Source organism: Rhopilema esculentum, chromosome 6 (assembly GCF_057945365.1).
Source record: "Rhopilema esculentum isolate cy_ngs chromosome 6, ASM5794536v1, whole genome shotgun sequence".
Taxonomy (NCBI): Eukaryota; Metazoa; Cnidaria; class Scyphozoa; order Rhizostomeae; family Rhizostomatidae; genus Rhopilema; species Rhopilema esculentum.
In genome coordinates, this window is record NC_142820.1 from 8,935,232 (window position 1) to 8,954,522 (window position 19,291).

The window sequence follows — 19,291 nt, forward strand, 5'->3', positions numbered from 1 at the left end:
AAGTCTTGCCCTCCTAGTCGACCCAACAAGTGCGCGAAAGTTCGACTAAATCATTTATCTGTATTCCTGCGAGGTCCATTACATCTCCGTAGTGTGTCATTTACTGTATGACCAACCATTTTAGCGTAATAGTTAAAATATTCAAGCAATTTTCCAGGAAAAAGGGCACTTTTACCCTTTTGAGAAAAAGGGCAGGGGTCTGGACCCCCAGGACCCCCCCCGTAGTTGCGCCCCTGAGGGAAACTTCGACTTGTGTGCCGTCTAAAAATGCCTCTTATGCAACAAATCAAACGAGCACCTAACGTTGGGACGACAACTTGCAACTGGTCGTCATCAACAACAAGATTTGTTAAAGACAATCAAAAAAGTTGCCTGAAAGAAAATTTTCCAGAAAGTTTATGTAAACAACCATATACGAAAAGAATATAGGTGAGACTGGAAAATCGATTACAAACTTTAGTCCTAGAAATGCAACAGCCGTTTACTATTGAACGGCAAAATGGGTTTCTATATGCCAAAATTTGTAGTTCAGAACTTATTCTCTGACTTTTTGAGATCATAGAAAGTATCAGCGCTGTAGATATCGACAGGTATGCTGTAACAAAGTATGTGGGAGTTTCAAAAACGTTTATGATTATAAGTTTGGAAACACGAGCATGAAACGTGAAGAAAAAGACATTCAAAATACCTAAGCTAGTCGCCAAAACTCTCTAACTAGACAAAATTTCACACAGAATATTCCGTAAAAGAAAAAGGGAGGCAGCGCTACAAATACCGGTAAATCTTATTCTGCTCCTTAATCCCCGCCCTTTCACAATACCAAAAATAGAGCACTTGAGCATCATTGGCCAACTTCGTCAATGTCATTTTTGCTAATCTTTCTTTTATGTCAAGTTGAGCAGCGGTAAAATAACGAGGGTCATTGCAAACTGAAAAATATCGTGAAAGCAAATAAAGGCATCGCTTGAACAACAAACAACTCATTCGCCTTTTTCAATGATTTGGTTTTTTAAATACCATTTTATGTTAACTGAATTTAAACCGTGGGAACTTTACAAAAGCTGAATATTTTGTGGTTTATTGTCTGGGTCAGTGCACTGAAAATCGTCAGTGTGCAACAAGAAATTCTGATAACTGTCTACTTATTTCAAGTCATTACAGTAATAAATAGAAAAATCACCCCAATGACATGAAAGCCTCCGCTTTCCTTATAAGAATGCATGGCGGTTACCAATTTAGCTGATTTCATTCGCGCCCGATTTCAGAAGCAATAGCTGTCTAGACTAATAAATACCTGGGTGAAATCAGGGTTTTTATCTGCCGGTATTCATTAATGTTCAGCGTAGTCTCTTTTCTTTGTAAACATTTACATATTTCCGAAACCATTTTATTTAGCCTAAAACGAGACGAAATGCACGAGAACGAGGCAGAAGAAATAGGCTGCTAATTGTTCGGAGGAGCTGTCTAGTTTCCATACTGCTCGACCTGTTGACGTAATAAGTTTACCCCAAACCTAACCCAACCCTAGCCCTAACCCTAACCCTTTACTTGAAATAATTAATCATGCTAATTTATGACTATTAATCATGCTTATTTATGACTATCAGGTCGAACAGCATGGAAACTAGACAATTCCTTGTTCGGAGGGGGATAGGGGGATGCAGTATAAAATATATAAAAATTTTAGAGCATTGTACCTTGCAATGCTAAAAACAAACGAAAAGGAGACCTTCTTTCGTAATAACGTAAACTAAGCATCACTTCATTGTAGAATTGTGGCTCGTTACTTAGAAGAAAGCTTTTAATGTGTTTCCAATATAACAATGTGCACCTTTGGGTATTATTTATTGCATGAAATATAATTGCGTGTTCAATTTTAAGTAGACAGTTTACCGTGGCGCTTTGTTTGTGTTGTATGTTTAAAATTAACCAGATGTTTGCCTGCAATGTTTATCAGTGTGTTCGCGTTACTGCAAACTTCTGATAAAAGGTCATCACATACGTATACAACACAGGCCTCGTAATGTACACCAATGATCCACAGAAGTAAACTGCCAACTCGGGAGCAAATACTGAATTTTGCAGAAATAGAGGCAACTCATTTTGGCGTCACACGAAGCTAATATCAGACAAGGTATTAACTGAGGCATTATTCTAGACGATTTACGTCTACAATTTAAATTAATATCAAGGTTTGGTTTACTAACTGGCTAAGCTACAGGATAAGTTAATTTTATAATGGTAGAAGCTAAAATCCGTAACGGCCTTTTAAGCTCAAGAGGAATTGTGATAGTATCTCAGACAAGTATTGTAATGGCTGTTGTTGATTAAAAATCTTGTCCAAGAACATTGATCCAAAATACACAGCCACAATGAAGTATTCAATAAGAAAAGTAAACAGACTTTGCAGCCTTCCCTTGGAATGTCGTCAATGGCTTGGGTCGACAAGAGTTAGATGATAGCGACCAATCTATAGCTTAGTGGGTTAAGAGGAATTCATTGAGACGAAGACAACGTTGTCTACACACTTCAGTGGGAGAAGTAAAAAGAATGAATGTTGGATGATAATTGTGAAATAATTGAGTGAATATCTCAACTCTATTCTTATGAATCGCTCTCTGTAATGTCCAAGGTCGCACAAGAGAGCAGGGTCAGAAACGTAGAAAAAAGCTGAAAAAGGAGTGGAACCATCTTAATAAGTGTTTTTATCATTGTAAGTACGTCATCCTCTGTCAAATTTCCCTGAAATTTCGCGGGTGATCTCCGAAAATGACGATAAGATGGCTATATAAAGATGGAGACAGCAAGCCTTGTCGCTGGATTTCCGTTTAAACCAGTACAGATACTTAAAAAGCTGGTCAATCATAATGTTATTAAGAAATTATTCACAAGTGGCGTATCACAACATTTTTACGTATTTCTGTCATATTGAAAATGGAGAACATTTATTTCCACATAACATTGAATGAGATTGACTTTTTGATTCACAACAGAAAGAGAGCTAACGATGTTCACATATCTGCCTTTCAAGCAACTGTCAAAACTCAGACGCACGTGCCCTCGTATTAAACACCCAGTTTCATCAATGAGTTTTCTTTTTATAGCACAGGCCCAAAAAAGCAATGCCTGACAGCTAAAATGAACAGCCTGTAGCCTGAACATGTTTGCGCGGTAGCTGTCCTTTTCCGTACGTCTTCACTTAAAACTGTTGACCTCCCTACGGCCAGCAAATACAGAGGTTATTAAATATCAATTGGTAACAATTAATATACATGCACTTTACTTAACAGTCGTTATGCTGTAGTAACTTGAAAATTATGTCCTAAGAGTTACCACTAATATGAATTTTGGTTACCGTAAAGGATAACGATGATACATCGGTAAATAGTGACGTCATGAAGGCTTCTAAAGCTATGGTTACTTGGATGCGGGTTAGCTATCTTACCGAGACATCATGTCAAAGCCTTTACTATCAGTGTTTTCCTCTCCATTTATCCGTAAAATCAGTTGTTTTTTATTTGTTAAGTTCAAGAGGTTATGGCACTAACCAGAAATCTACTTGAAATTGTTAAACAAATTCTGCACTTAAAGCGCTTTGAAATGCTAGTTGAGAGGGTATTTCGATCCGCAAATGCAAGTGCATTCGTTTGTGCCGTTGATCTTTATTCGACTTGTAATGTTATTTGTTTGGCATCAGATGAGTAGTTCCTACGTATATGATGCTGAACTTCTCTGCTTTTTTGCTATCTTGGAGATGGAAAAAAGACAGCCCCTTTGAGAGACCATCTTATATATTTAGGAAAAGCTGAAATAAGTTTAAAGTTTAAAAACTTTTCTTTATGAAATTTTCTTGATCAACAAGGTAGGTTTGTATGTACTTAAAATTTTAGGACCATATTGGAAATGGCAATCAGCGACAACAGTGCTGTTAACATATAGCCTTGATGGCTCTAATCGCAATGACTGATTTGACGCAAACAAGTTGGCTGGGAAAATAATTTAGAATCTTTTAACTTCGATAAACTGATAAAGAAAATCACTTGAACTCATCACTGCAACGAACGCCTCATTTGATTTACTGAATAATTACCACTAATAATTTAATGACTATATCGAGAAACTTGTCGATATAATTCAAAATGGTTCATTGTCTTTAAATTTCCGAAGATGTTTTAAGCCATAATCTACCGTAAATTAATACGTTTTTTATCATTAGGCTTGCGGCTCAATTCAAATTCAGAGGGACAAGCAATCACATGTTTGGTTGGAAAATTCTTTGTTGGCAATAGGCGCTGTAGAGTTCTTATCAATCTTTTTGAGTCGGTGATTAGTTTGAATGATTTTATATAGAAAACAGAGAATCTGAAATATACATTCATTTTCTGCAAGGCAGAAGGTAGGTGGTCAAGCTAAGCACCACCATACCATGTTGCTAAATAAGAAGGGAATTCAAAGCACACTGCCAGTGAAAACTATTTGCATTTTCAAGCTTGATTTTTGTGCAGTATAATTCAAATAAACGTTTACTAGAATCGGGCTAATTCTGCTAAAAGAAGCGAATCTAAAATGGCTTTCGAAAGAAGATACGTTTTGCCAAACGTTGTGTCAAAAGATTGGGATTAAGGCTACCCTACCCCCAACAAAAAACAAATGAGGTCACCTTCGGTCAGAAAGGCTGCTTTTATTTAATCCTCAGGCCTAGGTAGAGGTTCAATCTTTGACACAAAATTGCTTTGATCTCGCTAAGGTTTTTACACACCAGGTCAAAGTATTTTGTCAGTTGATATTTCGCAATTTCGTGGCTAGCTAAATGTTAATTTTTGTTTTTGAACACAAATTAACATAATCTGATAGGGACGTATTAGTAGTCTTTCGGGATCTTGTGCAGCTAAGCTAAAAATAAGTCGTCTTTGCTGTATTTTTGTATAGAAAGGATTGTTTCTCTCTGAGGTTTAGTGTTTATGAAAACTTTTTCAATGTAAGATCAATTCAATGTCAAACATAATAGACCTTGTGATGTTGCTTTCATGTGTTTATTTTTCAATTATGGCATGCAAACTTCAATAACTGTTAAATATGATCCCTGAATTTTAATTAATCATACTTTTCGGGGGCTTTATTTTACCACATATTTCCATGCACAATTTTGCCAGCAGTTTTAACGGTAAAAGACTACTTTACATTTATTTTGAAATTTGTTTTGAACCAATAATCTTACAAAATGGCAAATATTTATCGAATACCTACAAAACATCTATTCAGCCTTTTGGACTACAAAAAGACAAATAGCAAAGCGATTTCAACGGAAGAGTTTTTAAGAACCTACTTTTCCTGTAATGACCTTGAATCAAAAGACAATGAACGCAATACAAACTGTGGAGAAATTATCCATTTTCGATTCCATAAAAATTGTCATAATCCTTACAAAATAGAAAGGTTTTCAAACGGAAGCAGCTTGTCAGAATATAATCAATGTGTGACTCGAAAATTGAAAATGATCCAAGGGATAGGGGAAGGGGGGCAGCACCATGCAAACATCAAACATCAAATTTGAGTAACAGAGAGATTTATGGTTTTGGGAAAATATATTTAAAGAGATTCTTTGTTACAGATATCTTCTTCAACTGAAGGTTTACATCTGTTTGATGCAACACAAGCAATCAAAAATGGGACTGGTGCGAGGGGGCTTGATAGGTTTAGCTACAAGAGTCCTGTGACAGTTATTAGAAAATATGTCATCTAAAACTACGACATAGCTTTAAAGGCTGGAGGAACTGCTGGAGGAACCCGTGATCTCCCCCGACTACACTTATTTTTTTATAAGAAACAAAGGTCGATGTTGAGTACTCCAGTTTCTTAATGTTCTAGAAATTCCAATACTCATTGTTTCTTGACCTTTTGTATCATCTCATAAGATTCGCTTCCGTTCTGATGCTGTATTAGATGTGGGAAGTATATTTTTATCCCTTGTGTCTTAATTTCTAGGCCAAAGGGCCAATCATGTTCTTGGATTTTACAAAATTTTGTTGTTCTCAATTTTATCGCAATTTAATAGTTTCTTAATGTTTTTGCTTCGAGTACTGAAGTTTCTTAATTTTTTCTCACTGTCCAGCACTTGTTTCTTATAGCCAGTTTCTTATGAAAAATGAGTGTATTTCAGCTTTCCAACATATGAAAACCATATAGCTCATCAAACGTTGTTCCTGTTCTTACAAGAACGATGGAGAAGCTTCTTGAGAACAAATATGAGAACAAAAGAAAAGTTGGGAAATTTGATATTGTGGCTAACTCACATCAAGAACTCTCTAAAGGAGACTTGATTTAAAAAGGCTTGCTGCTACACGACTGTGTATCTTTTGATGATAGCTGGGGTACGGATTCAATGATCAGTTTACAGTACCGTATGCTCATATTGCAGTGGCAAAAGCATATGGGCTGCATGAGTGCGGTCGCACCTCCCGGTAACATTTTTACGATATTATTTTGTGAGAATAACTCAATGCTCTATATTACTCCCCCTTTCCCTGTTTGCTTGTTCATTTATTTAAGCTCGTTGGAAGCAATGACAGGAATGACATGTCAAAAATATCACAAGCCACGTCTAATACAAAAAACATTCAATTTTGCACCTTTCGGAAAAAATCCTCTCTCTACCAGGACCCACGCCACAAATTTGATAGTGGGGGAAGGGGAGACCAAGGCTAGCAAAAGTAGGGGGCCAAGGCTTCTTTTCCTTATAATGCAGCTTTAAAACTACTTGCCTCGCAAAAATGTTGGGCGGCATGTCCATACTCCCCCCCCCCCCTGTGGCGTGGGCCCTGTCTATTGATTCTGATAACGTCGTATCGACGTTTGGAAGTTGATACTATTGAAGCAAAATTTATCCTTTGCAGCAATGGATACATAACACTCAAGAACCTTTTGGCAAATTGATTGCAAGAATTTAGCCAGGAGAGACTAAAAAATTGTCTGACCTAAAATTATGATTTAGGCTGACTCTCCAGGCAAAAAAAATCAATTTTTACCAGAGTATTTAACGACAAATGCGAAACAACAACAGTGACTGACAAATTGTTTATCTGTAGATCGTTGGTTGTAAACCCTTGGAAACCCTGACACCATATCCTAATTTGGACGGGGGAAACACCAATTCATTCTTGACGGAACTTACCATCCAGTTCGCAGTTAAGGTTTAGAGACCCTGTATTTTTGAACGGCCACAATAAAACACACCTTTCTGTCTCAGAATCCAGTTTCTCAAATCTGAAGTTATAAGACAGTTATAACGAGAAGTTAACGAGAAGGAACCATTTTTAACACATTGCTAGCCCGAGACTTGTTGTTCTCTCTGTTGTCCGATTTCTCAAGGCTGGTGAAGTTTAGAGTTCAATAAGGTTAGATTTTTTCGAAAGATATCGCCTCGAAACAATTTAAAACCGATAAGCAAAAGATGTTTTGACGGGATCAATATGTATAATTTATAAGATTCATTTTGCGTGAGTCCTTTCAAATATTTTCATGAATATGCACATTTGATAATGGTGTTAATTAACAGACATACTATGATTTGATAGAATCTGTCAACCCAATGTTGCAGAAAACTTGACTACAGAAAACAAGAAATTGTCTAATTGTAAGGAATGCTTATTACGAAAATGAAAACGGATGGTTTTTCAGGCTAGCTAGACTGGTGAAACTCAATGAAAAGCAAAACCGTTTTAATATTACGAAATTGCTTGACAGTTAGGGGAAAATACGTCACTTTAGGCAAAATTATCTATATCCTCACCCAATTAGGAAAGAAATTTTCTTTACGCTCTCCTAGATGAACATAACCGCAAATAACAAATAAATAACACCAGTCCATGTGGGTTTATCAATGTTTCCTGTCGCGTGCTGCCTAGAAAACTGTTCGCTTGTCACAGCACGAGGTAACAACCAAAGCAGGGTGTAAAAATGTATCGAAATAGCTCAGGACAGTGATGAACGAGAACATTAAAATGATGATAATCGTGCGAATTTCGGATTAATTTGCACTACTATCGAGATGTGTTTGCTAACCGCAGGTTGATTGTTCGAATTCGCTCTGTTTGCCTTCCAGTTTTATTTGTCAACAAGACATGATCTATTACCTTAACATCGACAATACAATTTCGCTTACCCCTTTGCAAATATTCCGGAAGTTTCCATGTATTATGAAAATATATTGACAAAAGCTTGGTGAGATAACTTGGCTGATAAAACTTTTAGTAACTCACCGTTGAACTTTTTCGAAATTTCGTATGGTACAATCCCATTTGGCCACTTCCGTTCGAGCTCATTTGTTACTGCTCGCCTGCTCCTTCTTGATGTGATGTATTTTAAATCCTCGTCAGATAACGCAACATCTCCCTGGTAACCACCTAAAATTTGCGAAAAAACTAAAGCAAATAGGTAGATATCCGGACTGGGAGTGGAAGCACAAATAAACTTTCCATCTTCTGACAAGAAACGGAAAATGATTCTTAAGACCCAAACACGTGTTTCAAAATCGTTGGAAAGGTTATATAAAAGGGATCATTTTAATCGTGACAATACGAAGCATAAGTGATTAAATTGCTGGAAAACGAACCCTTTACAAAATCCGATTAGATAACATACATTTATCGTAAAATCGAGTAGAATTGATGAACATTTGACGGGCATGTTTTTGTAAATTTACTTTCCGCTGTGTACAAAATGGGTTATTGACTCAATGAGGTTATTTCTACTCACTCACGGCTACGGTGATAACAAAGTCAAATTTCAAAACCTGAATCTGAAACCACGAAGGTCCGCGAAAGAAAGGGCTCACATAGCTTAAAATCCTTCAATCAATTAGAAAATCCAAGCTTTGCTTACTCGCTTTCTTTCTGAGAACAGATTTGTACTTGAGTTCAAATTGAAAACTTGAAACGTGAAACGGGAAGAAATATAACCAACTCACCAGCTTTGCATGGGTCCCAAAAATGTGCCTCAACTCCAATATTACTGATTGTTGCTAGAATAACGTAAAACGATATCGTGAATGAAAACATTTCTCTTTCTCGTATATTTTGGAGAGAGCTCCGTCGATTCACTAGCTCCAGTGTCAACCGTGCGACAGATTAATGCTGAACTGGTTCACAGGTCTCCATCCTTTTATTTATGGACACAAGATCTGTCTCCTAACACTGTCAACACAATAAGTCAAAATGCATGAAAAGAATTTATCGAGTCTTGGGCAGCCGCTAGTCCAATTCATAGGAAAACAACACTTCTACGATACGCTGAAACGACATAAAAACCATGACACACAATGAATATTCGGGTTTTTATGGCAAAGATCTTACACCACAATTTGAACAAGCCAAAAGACAAACGAAAAGCACGTCCTATGTACGTCACTTATAACAGTTGCGGATCTTTGTATTAGGATCGAGGCTATGAGACAGAAATCTCAATGTAAGGAACGTTTTCACACCTCATCGAGTCCTGCTGTCATGTCCATTATTCTTGCGTCATCGACGCAGATATATCTCAGTCGATCTTTCACTAGCAAATCAACATGCAGATTTCAAGGACTTTTCAACGACATTTCCCGCGTAAATTCAATTTGTGTGTCGAGTAACATTGGAGATCTTCCGAATGGAATTATAAGTTCCAACCTCAGCATAACAACACAGTGTGAGCCTATAATAAGGATTCCACCTTCAATTGTTTCCACACGCAGACTCCTCCTTGCACCAAATTCCCTGGATATTCCAGGCTGGTCGTAGCAGAAAAGAAATGCTTGGAAATAAAGCAAAAAAAAATTGAATACTTCTCAATGTAAAAAAGACCTTGAAAAATAGCCAACGATGATTAAAATTAGACATTATAAAAAAATCCATATGAACTATATCAACAGAAAATAAGCAAAAGGGCTTGGTCTAAAATATGAAATGAACATGGGCTGCACCTTGTGCTCTTTTCCGATTGCTAGGATCTGCAATGAACAAGATTTCTATTACAAATAGAAAACCTCATATATTAAACATATTTGCTTTATAGGGAATATTTATTTGCAGGGTAAAATCGTAACGAAAAGTGGTACATTCTTGCACTGAAAATTAGGCCCATCCTTAATCGTCAGTTGTTTCTAAACTTTAAAGAGGAACTTGCAAGTATCTAAAACGTTTGTAAACCATTTTGACACCACTCCCCCAAAAAATGTAACTAAATCTAAAATTTTGAAATTGCAAAAAGATCTTGTAAAAAGCATTACTTGGACATTTTATAACATTACAATATATTTTTTATCCTCCTCCGTAAGAGACGCGGTAAAGGGATTCATTACATCACCCAACACTTCAATCTTTAAAACATCACCATAAAATACTATGAATGTGAGCAATGTCAAAAGGCCACGCAAGTTTTCCTCTGAGCCTGCTGAAGAAGTCGAGAAAAACCCTCAGACATACATTGTGATAGACAATATCCTTCGGCTAATGTATATTATGCCTAGGGCATGTAACCAATATAGGTCTCTTTTACTCGCGTTTGTAAATACTAAAAAGAATTCCATCTAAATTTTAACATGCAATCAAAAATCGATCAAGATTTCTATTTAATCTTAATTGGAAATGGTTGAAAATATCACGAAACTTCTGGTAACAAAATGATTGACCAATAATATTTCCGACATGATTTTTCGAATAAAATTAAGCCAAATACCATTCTCGTGCAATAAAAGTCAAACGAGACTTCGTTTTTCACATTTGACCCAAATGCTACGGAAGGGTTCCAGCGCTTTGAGGTCAACAGAAAGAGACAGACATGAAGGGCCGGAGAGAAGAATACACCACATTTCCCAGCTATACAATAGTCAATCCGAGTTATAAAAAGCGCGAGCAAGCGATATATTCGAAGCATTATATGAGGAAAGATACTTTCCTCTACAGGAAAATTGAAAGTTTCAAAAGAGAATACTATTTTTCCAAAATTGAAAGATGACTCTGTCAAGAAAGGAAGAACTTTTCCAAAGCTGATGCCCCTGCTGCCCCTGATTTAGAGTACTTCGGTCTCGTACACATAACTAAACTGCAAAAAATGTAATCTTTTTAAAATGTGAAACTCTCTGTTGACTCTAACAAAAAATATTAAAACTCAAATAGAAGAACTTGGAGAAAATACCATTTCTAAATATTTAGTGTAAGCACAAGAAATTGGCACAGGAAATTTTGGAATATTTAATGAAACATTTTGACAGTAACATTCTTAATACGTGAAGATGGCTCAGTGATTAGGGTCACGGACAGCAGACCTAAGGGTCTAAGGTTACAATCCTTGCGGAGACCAAACTTTCACTTGGAGTGAGTAGGTCACCAAATCTTTATTAATCCACATATAGAAGTCATGAGATGTAGTCACATCGAAAGGAAGAAACAGGACATTGCTTGGACTCTAAATGTGTAATGCCGTCAGCAAAAGCAGATGCCTTTTTCTAGTTCTATTTAGAAATTGCAGGATTGTGAAAAAGTGACAAAACCCTTGGTGTTGACAGTAATTAAAAAAAATACAAAAAAATTCCACATAATTCTAAAAAATTTATAACAGTTTACTTGGTAGGATAGGGTCATAATTTCCCTGGGTTTTTCCAAGTAAAAAAGAAACATATAACACGGCAATGATGCAAAAAGGGCATGGCTTAAAATCTTTTATAGCTCCTACTGGCCTCAGGTGTTCGCTTTATGTAGACTTCAGCATACTCTGTGAAGGTTGACGTCAGACTGAAATGCTTTTAAGTCTCTTTAGCCGTTTTGTACAGAATCTCTTTGTTTCTATCCAGAACTATCGGCTATTTCCCATTAACAAGGCTTATTCAAGATATTCTTAGCAATCGATATGCAATAAAATCTACAAGTTATCTTTTAAGACAGGTTTCCTTCCGGTGTATCTTCTGTCACTGGAACTGCCTGAATCTTCGGCGCCTGAAACAGCCACTTCTATTGCCCTATAAACAGATAGTTGAAATGCCTCTCTAGCAAAAAATTGTCACTGCATTTACTTGGCTAACCTAAAAGAGTTCAACCAGCAGATCAGGAAATTCTTACTTGTTTTTGCAATATTCTCTTACACAGTTTGTCAGTTATAATCAGCGATAATTGGGCCACTTGATGATTCTACCGTCTCCTCAACCCTACACCAAATTCAATGTTTCTTTCTACTGACATGAAACCAAACGAGCGGATTCATTTGGGCAGAAATAACTCGGCTGTGTATTTGATGGTTACCATGAATAACTGCATTGACCGGAGGATCTTCAAAATTCTTGACTGCCGCAGCGTCTATCATATTTAATGTAAGACCCTCCTCAGACTACAAAGATCTATAAAACGTATCTGATTCTTTTTCTAATCCACCTATGAGTGTCTCTTTAAATACTTCGCTTAAGGAGGAGCTACAGCGCAATCAATGCAGGCGGCAGATACGCTTCACGATAAACCTTTCAGGACTAATTCTTTAAGACTTTCGACGTTTATTCTGTGATTAAACGATAGCATTGTTCTGCTCGCGTCACTAACTGATTTATCCTATAAATATTGTAGCTTTCGAGCAAGACAGTTAATTGGCCTATACCAGGGAGCAAAACACACTGACTTTTACATTTTGGTATGCGTAGCTGTGAAGGAGCCTAGCCTACTTTGTGCGTTCAACTGCTATGTATTCCTTCTGAACGCGATTACCATGGAGCATTTGAATGGGACAATGGACAAAATCTTGGCTCCTAGAGAGTGACATATTTTCTAACAAAGAGCAACTCCAGTCTTCCAATTGTCAGTTCCTAAAAGGATCTGTACAGTATTCTCTCCAATTAGCAGACACCGTCGGGGCACGAGCAAAGTGTCCGCTAATTGGAAGTCCCGATTTTTGTATTTAAAAGGTGTAATCAGTGGTGGCGCCAGGTGAGGGCTACAGCCCCTCTGCCGGAAGCATCTAGCCCCCCATCTGAGGAAGTTATTGGAAAGAGGTTGAATCGTGAAGGTGGCTATGGTCTGGAGATTCCAGTAATTTACCACTTTCATGGACAAGAAAAGTTAGTAAACTGGGCTGTAAAGAAGCTCAAAGCTGTAAAAAACCAACTAGATTGTCAAAAGTCAAAGTGTTTGAAATAGATATTTGAACAAATATTCATTCGTCTCAGTTTTTTGTTTACTGGCTCCTAACTTTTTTTAATGTCCGCTAGTTGGAAAAAAAGCCAAATTGACTATTTTGTGCAAAAAATATTGCCGTCAATTAGAGTGTCCGCTAATTAAGTGTCCGCTTTTTAGTAAGTTTTTTATGAGACTTTGACCAGAAAACGATCGGGGAAAAACATCTGTCCGCTAATCAGAGGTGTCCGCTTTTTAGAGTGTCCGTTTATTGGAGAGAATACTGTATATGAAACGCCAATTCTACTTTGAATGGTCGTTGTTGTCCATTCAACAAGGAATCTAGGATTTCAAAGTAGCCTATCCTGAAATTTTCTTTTATTCAGATAAACATAACATTGTTAATTTTGTACAGTTAAAAAATACGATTAGACGAGATCAACTTAGATCTACCAAGATGAATCTTATTTAAGAAACAGGAAGCAGAAGCGTATAGAAAATTATTCGCGGAGTTCCTTAAGGTTGATTCCTGGGCCTTTCTTCTTTCGTCTCTTGAAGGGTGCTAAGATAACTTGTTTGCTTTTTGATTTTTATCGCAGATGTGAAGGAAACTAGGTGTAGTATTCATGGCAAACATACAAGGTGTGATACGAGTGATGAATTAGGGATAGCGTTGGATAAAATTTATCTTGGAGATTAACAAGACGGTTTAAGGAAACAAGCATTTAAAAAGAAAAATTTTCAGAGGCACTCTACTTTGTGTATCTAGAAAAATGACAGGTATTGAGAGCTAAATACAGAATTTCACTCTAAAACTAGGTGTAGGATTCGGGCTATTTTGCCCAGACCCCTTGAAAGACTACTTCATTTCAAAATCGTGAAGGGAGGGACCATCAGTGATGGGCGTCATTGGTGCACAAGAATGTAAATACACAAGCTGTAAGAAGCCTTGCCAATGTGATGCAATCTAATGCTACAATATCATTCTACTTTTTACTTGCATGAAAGAAAAGTGCTATTTTAAAGACACAGTTCCAAGCTTGGAAAAGATTATGCTTATAAAGAATTTTAGAAAGCCACTAGAATAGATGCAATTTCCCGATAAATCAAATGACCACGATTGTGGTCAAGATACAAATATAAAAATTTCCTCAAAAGGTATTATTGGAATGATAAAATCATTAAATTAAATCTCAGGAAATGACGCTGAGAGAGCTTTCTCTGAACACAGTAATACAGTTACGTTAATAAAGCCATTTACTCCAAAAGCAAAAAACATGCAACTTTCTTTAGAAAAACATGATAGAAAAGAAGTCTTAAATTAACGCTACAAACCACATTTGCTGCGGATGAACAGAGACGAATATGACTCTACCGTTCAGAGGTCACTGACTCTCATCTCTTTGAAATTGAATTAAAACAATATGCGTAGTATATTGCTTTAGGTCGACGACTTGGATAAAATCAGCGTCCTATGCCAAAATGACTCAGCTCATCAAAAATCGGCTGGAGATGCCCCAAGTGCTTATGTCTTCACAAATATGCCTATATAACAAACACTGGCATTAGCAATCACTCAGATAAGATACAGTAAATGAAACCACCCAACACAAAATGTAAAAATCTGAGTATATTTGCCATGAGGTTTCACTTTAGCATGCCTGAGGCGACACCTAGCATCAAAGTCTCATTTAATCAGACTGGTTTGAAAACTCTTTCACAAGGCAAATTATTCGAGAAAAGCCTGGATGTTTTAAAAAATTCAGCAATAAAAAGTTGTAACAAATTACAAATTACCAATAAAACTTGCAACATTGACAGGAAATTTAAAACAAAAACATAAACAATAAAATGCATTATAGAGATATGGGCATTTAAACATGCTATAAAAATATCCGATATATTTGCAGAGGAAGAGGGGCTTAAAAACATACTTAGACCTAAATTTACTCCTTTCCTACAATAAAAACATACTTAGACCTAAATTTACTCCATTCCTAAATTAAAAACATACTTAGACCTAAATTTACTCCTTTCCTACAATAAAAACATACTTAGACCTAAATTTACTCCTTTCCTACAATAAAAACATACTTAGACCTAAATTTACTCCTTTCCTACATTAAAAACACACTTAGACCTAAATTTACTCCTTTCCTACAATAAAAACATACTTAGACCTAAATTTACTCCTTTCCTACAATAAAAACATACTTAGACCTAAATTTACTCCTTTCCTACATTAAAAACATGCTTAGACCTAAATTTACTCCTTTCCTACATTAAAAACATGCTTAGACCTAAATTTACTCCTTTTCTACAGTATGTAAAACAAATTTTCTATCATATTGAAGAAATTAAAATTTCACAAAACTTAAAAAGCATCACCCTTCAGTGTTTCAGAAGTCTTGAGAGGCCCCTTGTGGAAATTTTTTATTCTCATTTTTAAATTATTTATTAGAATTCATTGATACTAATACCCTCTTTGATTGTGTTTTTATATTGTTATGAGGATAAGTATTTCTAACCATTTTTAAATTCTAAATGGATCTGCGTGTTATTATTGCTTATGATTTTAATGATTTTCTCCTTTTTCGTGACTTTTTACACTAAATGAATTTCTATCTATGTGAATTAAAAAGAATTAATTATCAAAAATGAGATTATACGACACATTCTAAAACAAAATCATTGCCTGGTGTACAAAAGCAGTGATGTATGGAGGGAAATTTTTGGGCTGCAGCGGTCCTTAACAAGCAAACAGTAGTTTTATGCTTCTTAAATATCAATATCATACTAGATATTAGTACGAAAAAACCAAGCTATCTTTGATTAGACAATATTGCAAACAAATTGGTTAGGCTTTGAATACTTGTCTCAACCAAGGTTCGAGTGATTAAAGTCACATGAAGATATCGCAATTGCATTATGGACATTTGCTCATGAAAACTGGGCATGCGTAGTTCGGAGGTCCTTTGTTCGTGGTTGTACGCAGTACCGTAGACAGGATATTGTTTATTGGTCAAAATAGAGAGAAATATCATAGAAGAAGTAAATGAATATGGCTACCCAGGTCATCTACTAATATCCGAAAATTAAAGAAAGGAGAAAAATGACAGAAGAATAGCTGCAGGAGAGCAAAGATTTGAATAATATGAGAAAAAATAAATGCTTTAAATTTGAAGAAGAAAGTAAAGAATGGAGTAATAATACTAGCAACAACAGTCGGTGTGAAAACATGGACACTGGCATAAATTGGTAGAGCAGAAAACTCAGCGAAATATGAGTGGTGAATGGGCAAGCCATGTAGCTAAATGGCAGCAAGAAAGTGGATAAACAGATACCAATTTCATTAAAGAGGATGGAAGAGACTTCAAAATGAACACAATTGTACTTTTCCCCAAAATTTAGATTAAATCGTTGGCACATAAAACAAACTAGCGGTCACCTGGAAAAGCTAGTAAACTGGCTGAGGCCCAGGTGACTAAACTGTTTTCCCTTCATTGCCTTTCCTTAGCACTAGCAAAAGATTTCGTCATGCCTAAGCATCTTTCACCTACTTTGTTCCATTTCTTTTACAATCCTTCTTCGTTTTGCTTGATGTTTTAAATGACAGAGACAAAAAGTAAGAAAATTTGTTTCGAGCTTTCAAACTCTATTACGCAAGAAATGTTACACGATCAGACTTCCTGTCTTAATGTGTGTACTCATAAAAAGATTCGGTTACCAATCAAACAAGATTTCTAAGCATGATATCAATCTGACCTTGATTTACTATTAATTGCCATGATCTTGTTTACTGTGAAAAATGCTACACAAAACTGTGAACTTTTCAAAAATTACAAAAAGAAATGCGATGAAAAAAAGACAGACTCTAAACAATGTTTTCTTTCCCCAAAAACATGTAATAAAGATTGTGTGAAATTTTTTTTAAGTTCACATTATGGAAATGTAAAGGAATGTCAATATCCCTGTCTTCATCAGCGAGCTCGTCTATATGACATGACAACTTTAAGAGCTTTCGAATAGCAAGCGTATGGTGTGTTTTGTTTTCTAATGAACGCCTCATTTCAAGGTGCGGCGTTCAATAGAGGACGGCTTTCATTAAAGGAAATACGGTAATCGTCTAAAGAGACATGCCAAGTAAGACGTATGTTTATCCTATGGAAAGTTTCATTCGTGGATTGACCATGCGTTCGCTCGTGCATCTTTACAAATTCTATCATATCAAGGGTGTACCTCAGTTCAGTCCTTCAGGGAAAAATTACGACTATAGGCTAATTCCCGGAAAAAGGAAACAGTTTTGCTTCCATGACGCAAGATTGAAGGCTGTTTGTCACGTTTTGGTGATCACAGTAAGCCTGGTAATCTTCAAAATATTTAATTTACCTGTTCAAATGTGACGTCACGAGCAACTGGTGCCACGACCCTCGGACACGTGAGGCCTTGATGTCTTGAATTCTTTTCCTCAAACGGGCAATTTACTTAAGAAAGATGATACAGTTATTCCATAGACCTACCGAATCAAATCGGCTGTTAATTTCATGTCTTGGTGAAATCATTCCTACTTACAAGTGAGATATTGACTAAAGAGCATTAGACATGACTGTCTATCTGTAAATAAACGTCTTTGCTCTAAAACCTTACTAAGACAGCGTCATCCTTTCAGAAGAAATGTTCACCTTCATTAAAAGATCAGGGAAATGATTTTCAGAACTTATATTGAATGGCATCTGGATAAAACAATGTTAATTTCTGCTTGATTACTACAAAATTGAAAAAGGATGCAAAAAACTAAAAAAGAACATTTTCCATTAGGTTGCCATATAAATTACTGCGCTAATATCAACCTTGCCTTAATAGAATTTATTCAGCTTAGCACTTAAGAACCTACGATACACTCAGCCAGTTTGGAAACTGTCTGTGAAGAAGATCACGAAACTAAACGCAAGAATTTTATCAGTTGGTTAAGCTATTGACAATCATTGTCAAACTGACGCAGAGTAGTGCTAATCAGTGAAATGCTAATAGCGAATTAATAACCTTGTACTAATCAATTCGTAGTTACAAAACCGCATGTTCATCATTTTAGAGTTAAGCTATAATACAGACGCCAGCTTGGATGAGTCTAGACTTACAAATTGACAAACTCTACGACAGTCACAAACCTCATAATTTCTCAAGGGAAACAGTGTGTCCTTACAGTCTGCAAATGTTACAACTTCTCTGAGCTTTAAAGAAATAACAAAAGTTATGTTGACATGGTAGCACAATTTTCGTTCTTAGAAACAATTAGGACCTTGAACTAAAGCTTACTTATATAAGTTTTGAAAGAATGTTTTAAATTCTCTCCTATAAACTACATTGCTTCTTACACCTATTGTCCATTCAAAACTGACTTCTTAAGAATTTGTATTTCATATGAATACTAAAGAAGGATAAAAGATTTTAACAGTTACTGCTCCTGTTGTTGTCAATACTGGTCGCCCCCCCCCCCCAACCTAGTTAGATGTATGTCCCACTTCTTTTACTCAACATTGAAAAAATTTCCTAAACTTCTAGTGCAAGAAATAAAAATAGTTATTTCTGGTGGTAAACTCATAGACTTCCCCTGCAAGAAATTAAAACAAGATCTCTTTTGGTAGTCCTATACCTTTGAGCTACTCAGATCCTTAAGAGGTGCTGTAAATGCATTGCAATATACACTTCTTTGCTTCTGTAACTGTTTTCATCAATTCAGAAACGATGTTCCAATGTTCCTTGGACCTTGTGCACACTCTGAAGACTGTGCCTACGGACGTTATCAAACAGTCTTAGAACACCATCGGGGAAACCTTAATTGAAAAAATTTGCCTGACGTTCCTACTAGAAGTCTCGTGTTAATCATGAAAAAAAATGAGAAATAAACTTATCTGGGTAAAACTACCTTATGAAACTTTTTGTGGATAAAACTACCTTGTAAGATTTTTACTTCATTTCTTTTCATGATACATACATGTTTTAAGGTGTAAGTATGCTGTTTAATACATTGTTTAACAGACTGTTTTGAAACGGGAAAAAATATGAGCGTAGCAGATGCTAAATGTTCAGGGGGCTTTGTATTGATCTTGCCCGAATCTTATGACGTTATTTAGATAAAGCTGCCCCAATAAGCCCTGAAA

The 19,291-nt window shown here is 36.1% G+C and overlaps 1 protein-coding gene across 1 annotated transcript in view; it reads right to left on the reverse strand.

Moving 5' to 3' along the window:
• Window positions 1-9,584, reverse strand: part of LOC135686546 (bone morphogenetic protein 1) — a 38,443-nt gene extending 28,859 nt beyond the window's left edge. The window contains exons 1-2 of the mRNA XM_065202800.2: window positions 8,966-9,584; window positions 8,259-8,402 (exon numbers count right to left, since the gene is read on the reverse strand). Coding sequence (XP_065058872.1) covers window positions 8,259-8,402; window positions 8,966-9,056 — 235 coding nt within the window. The 5' untranslated portion in view covers window positions 9,057-9,584. The remainder of the gene's footprint in view (window positions 1-8,258; window positions 8,403-8,965) is intronic.
• Between the last annotated feature and the right edge of the window lie 9,707 nt (window positions 9,585-19,291).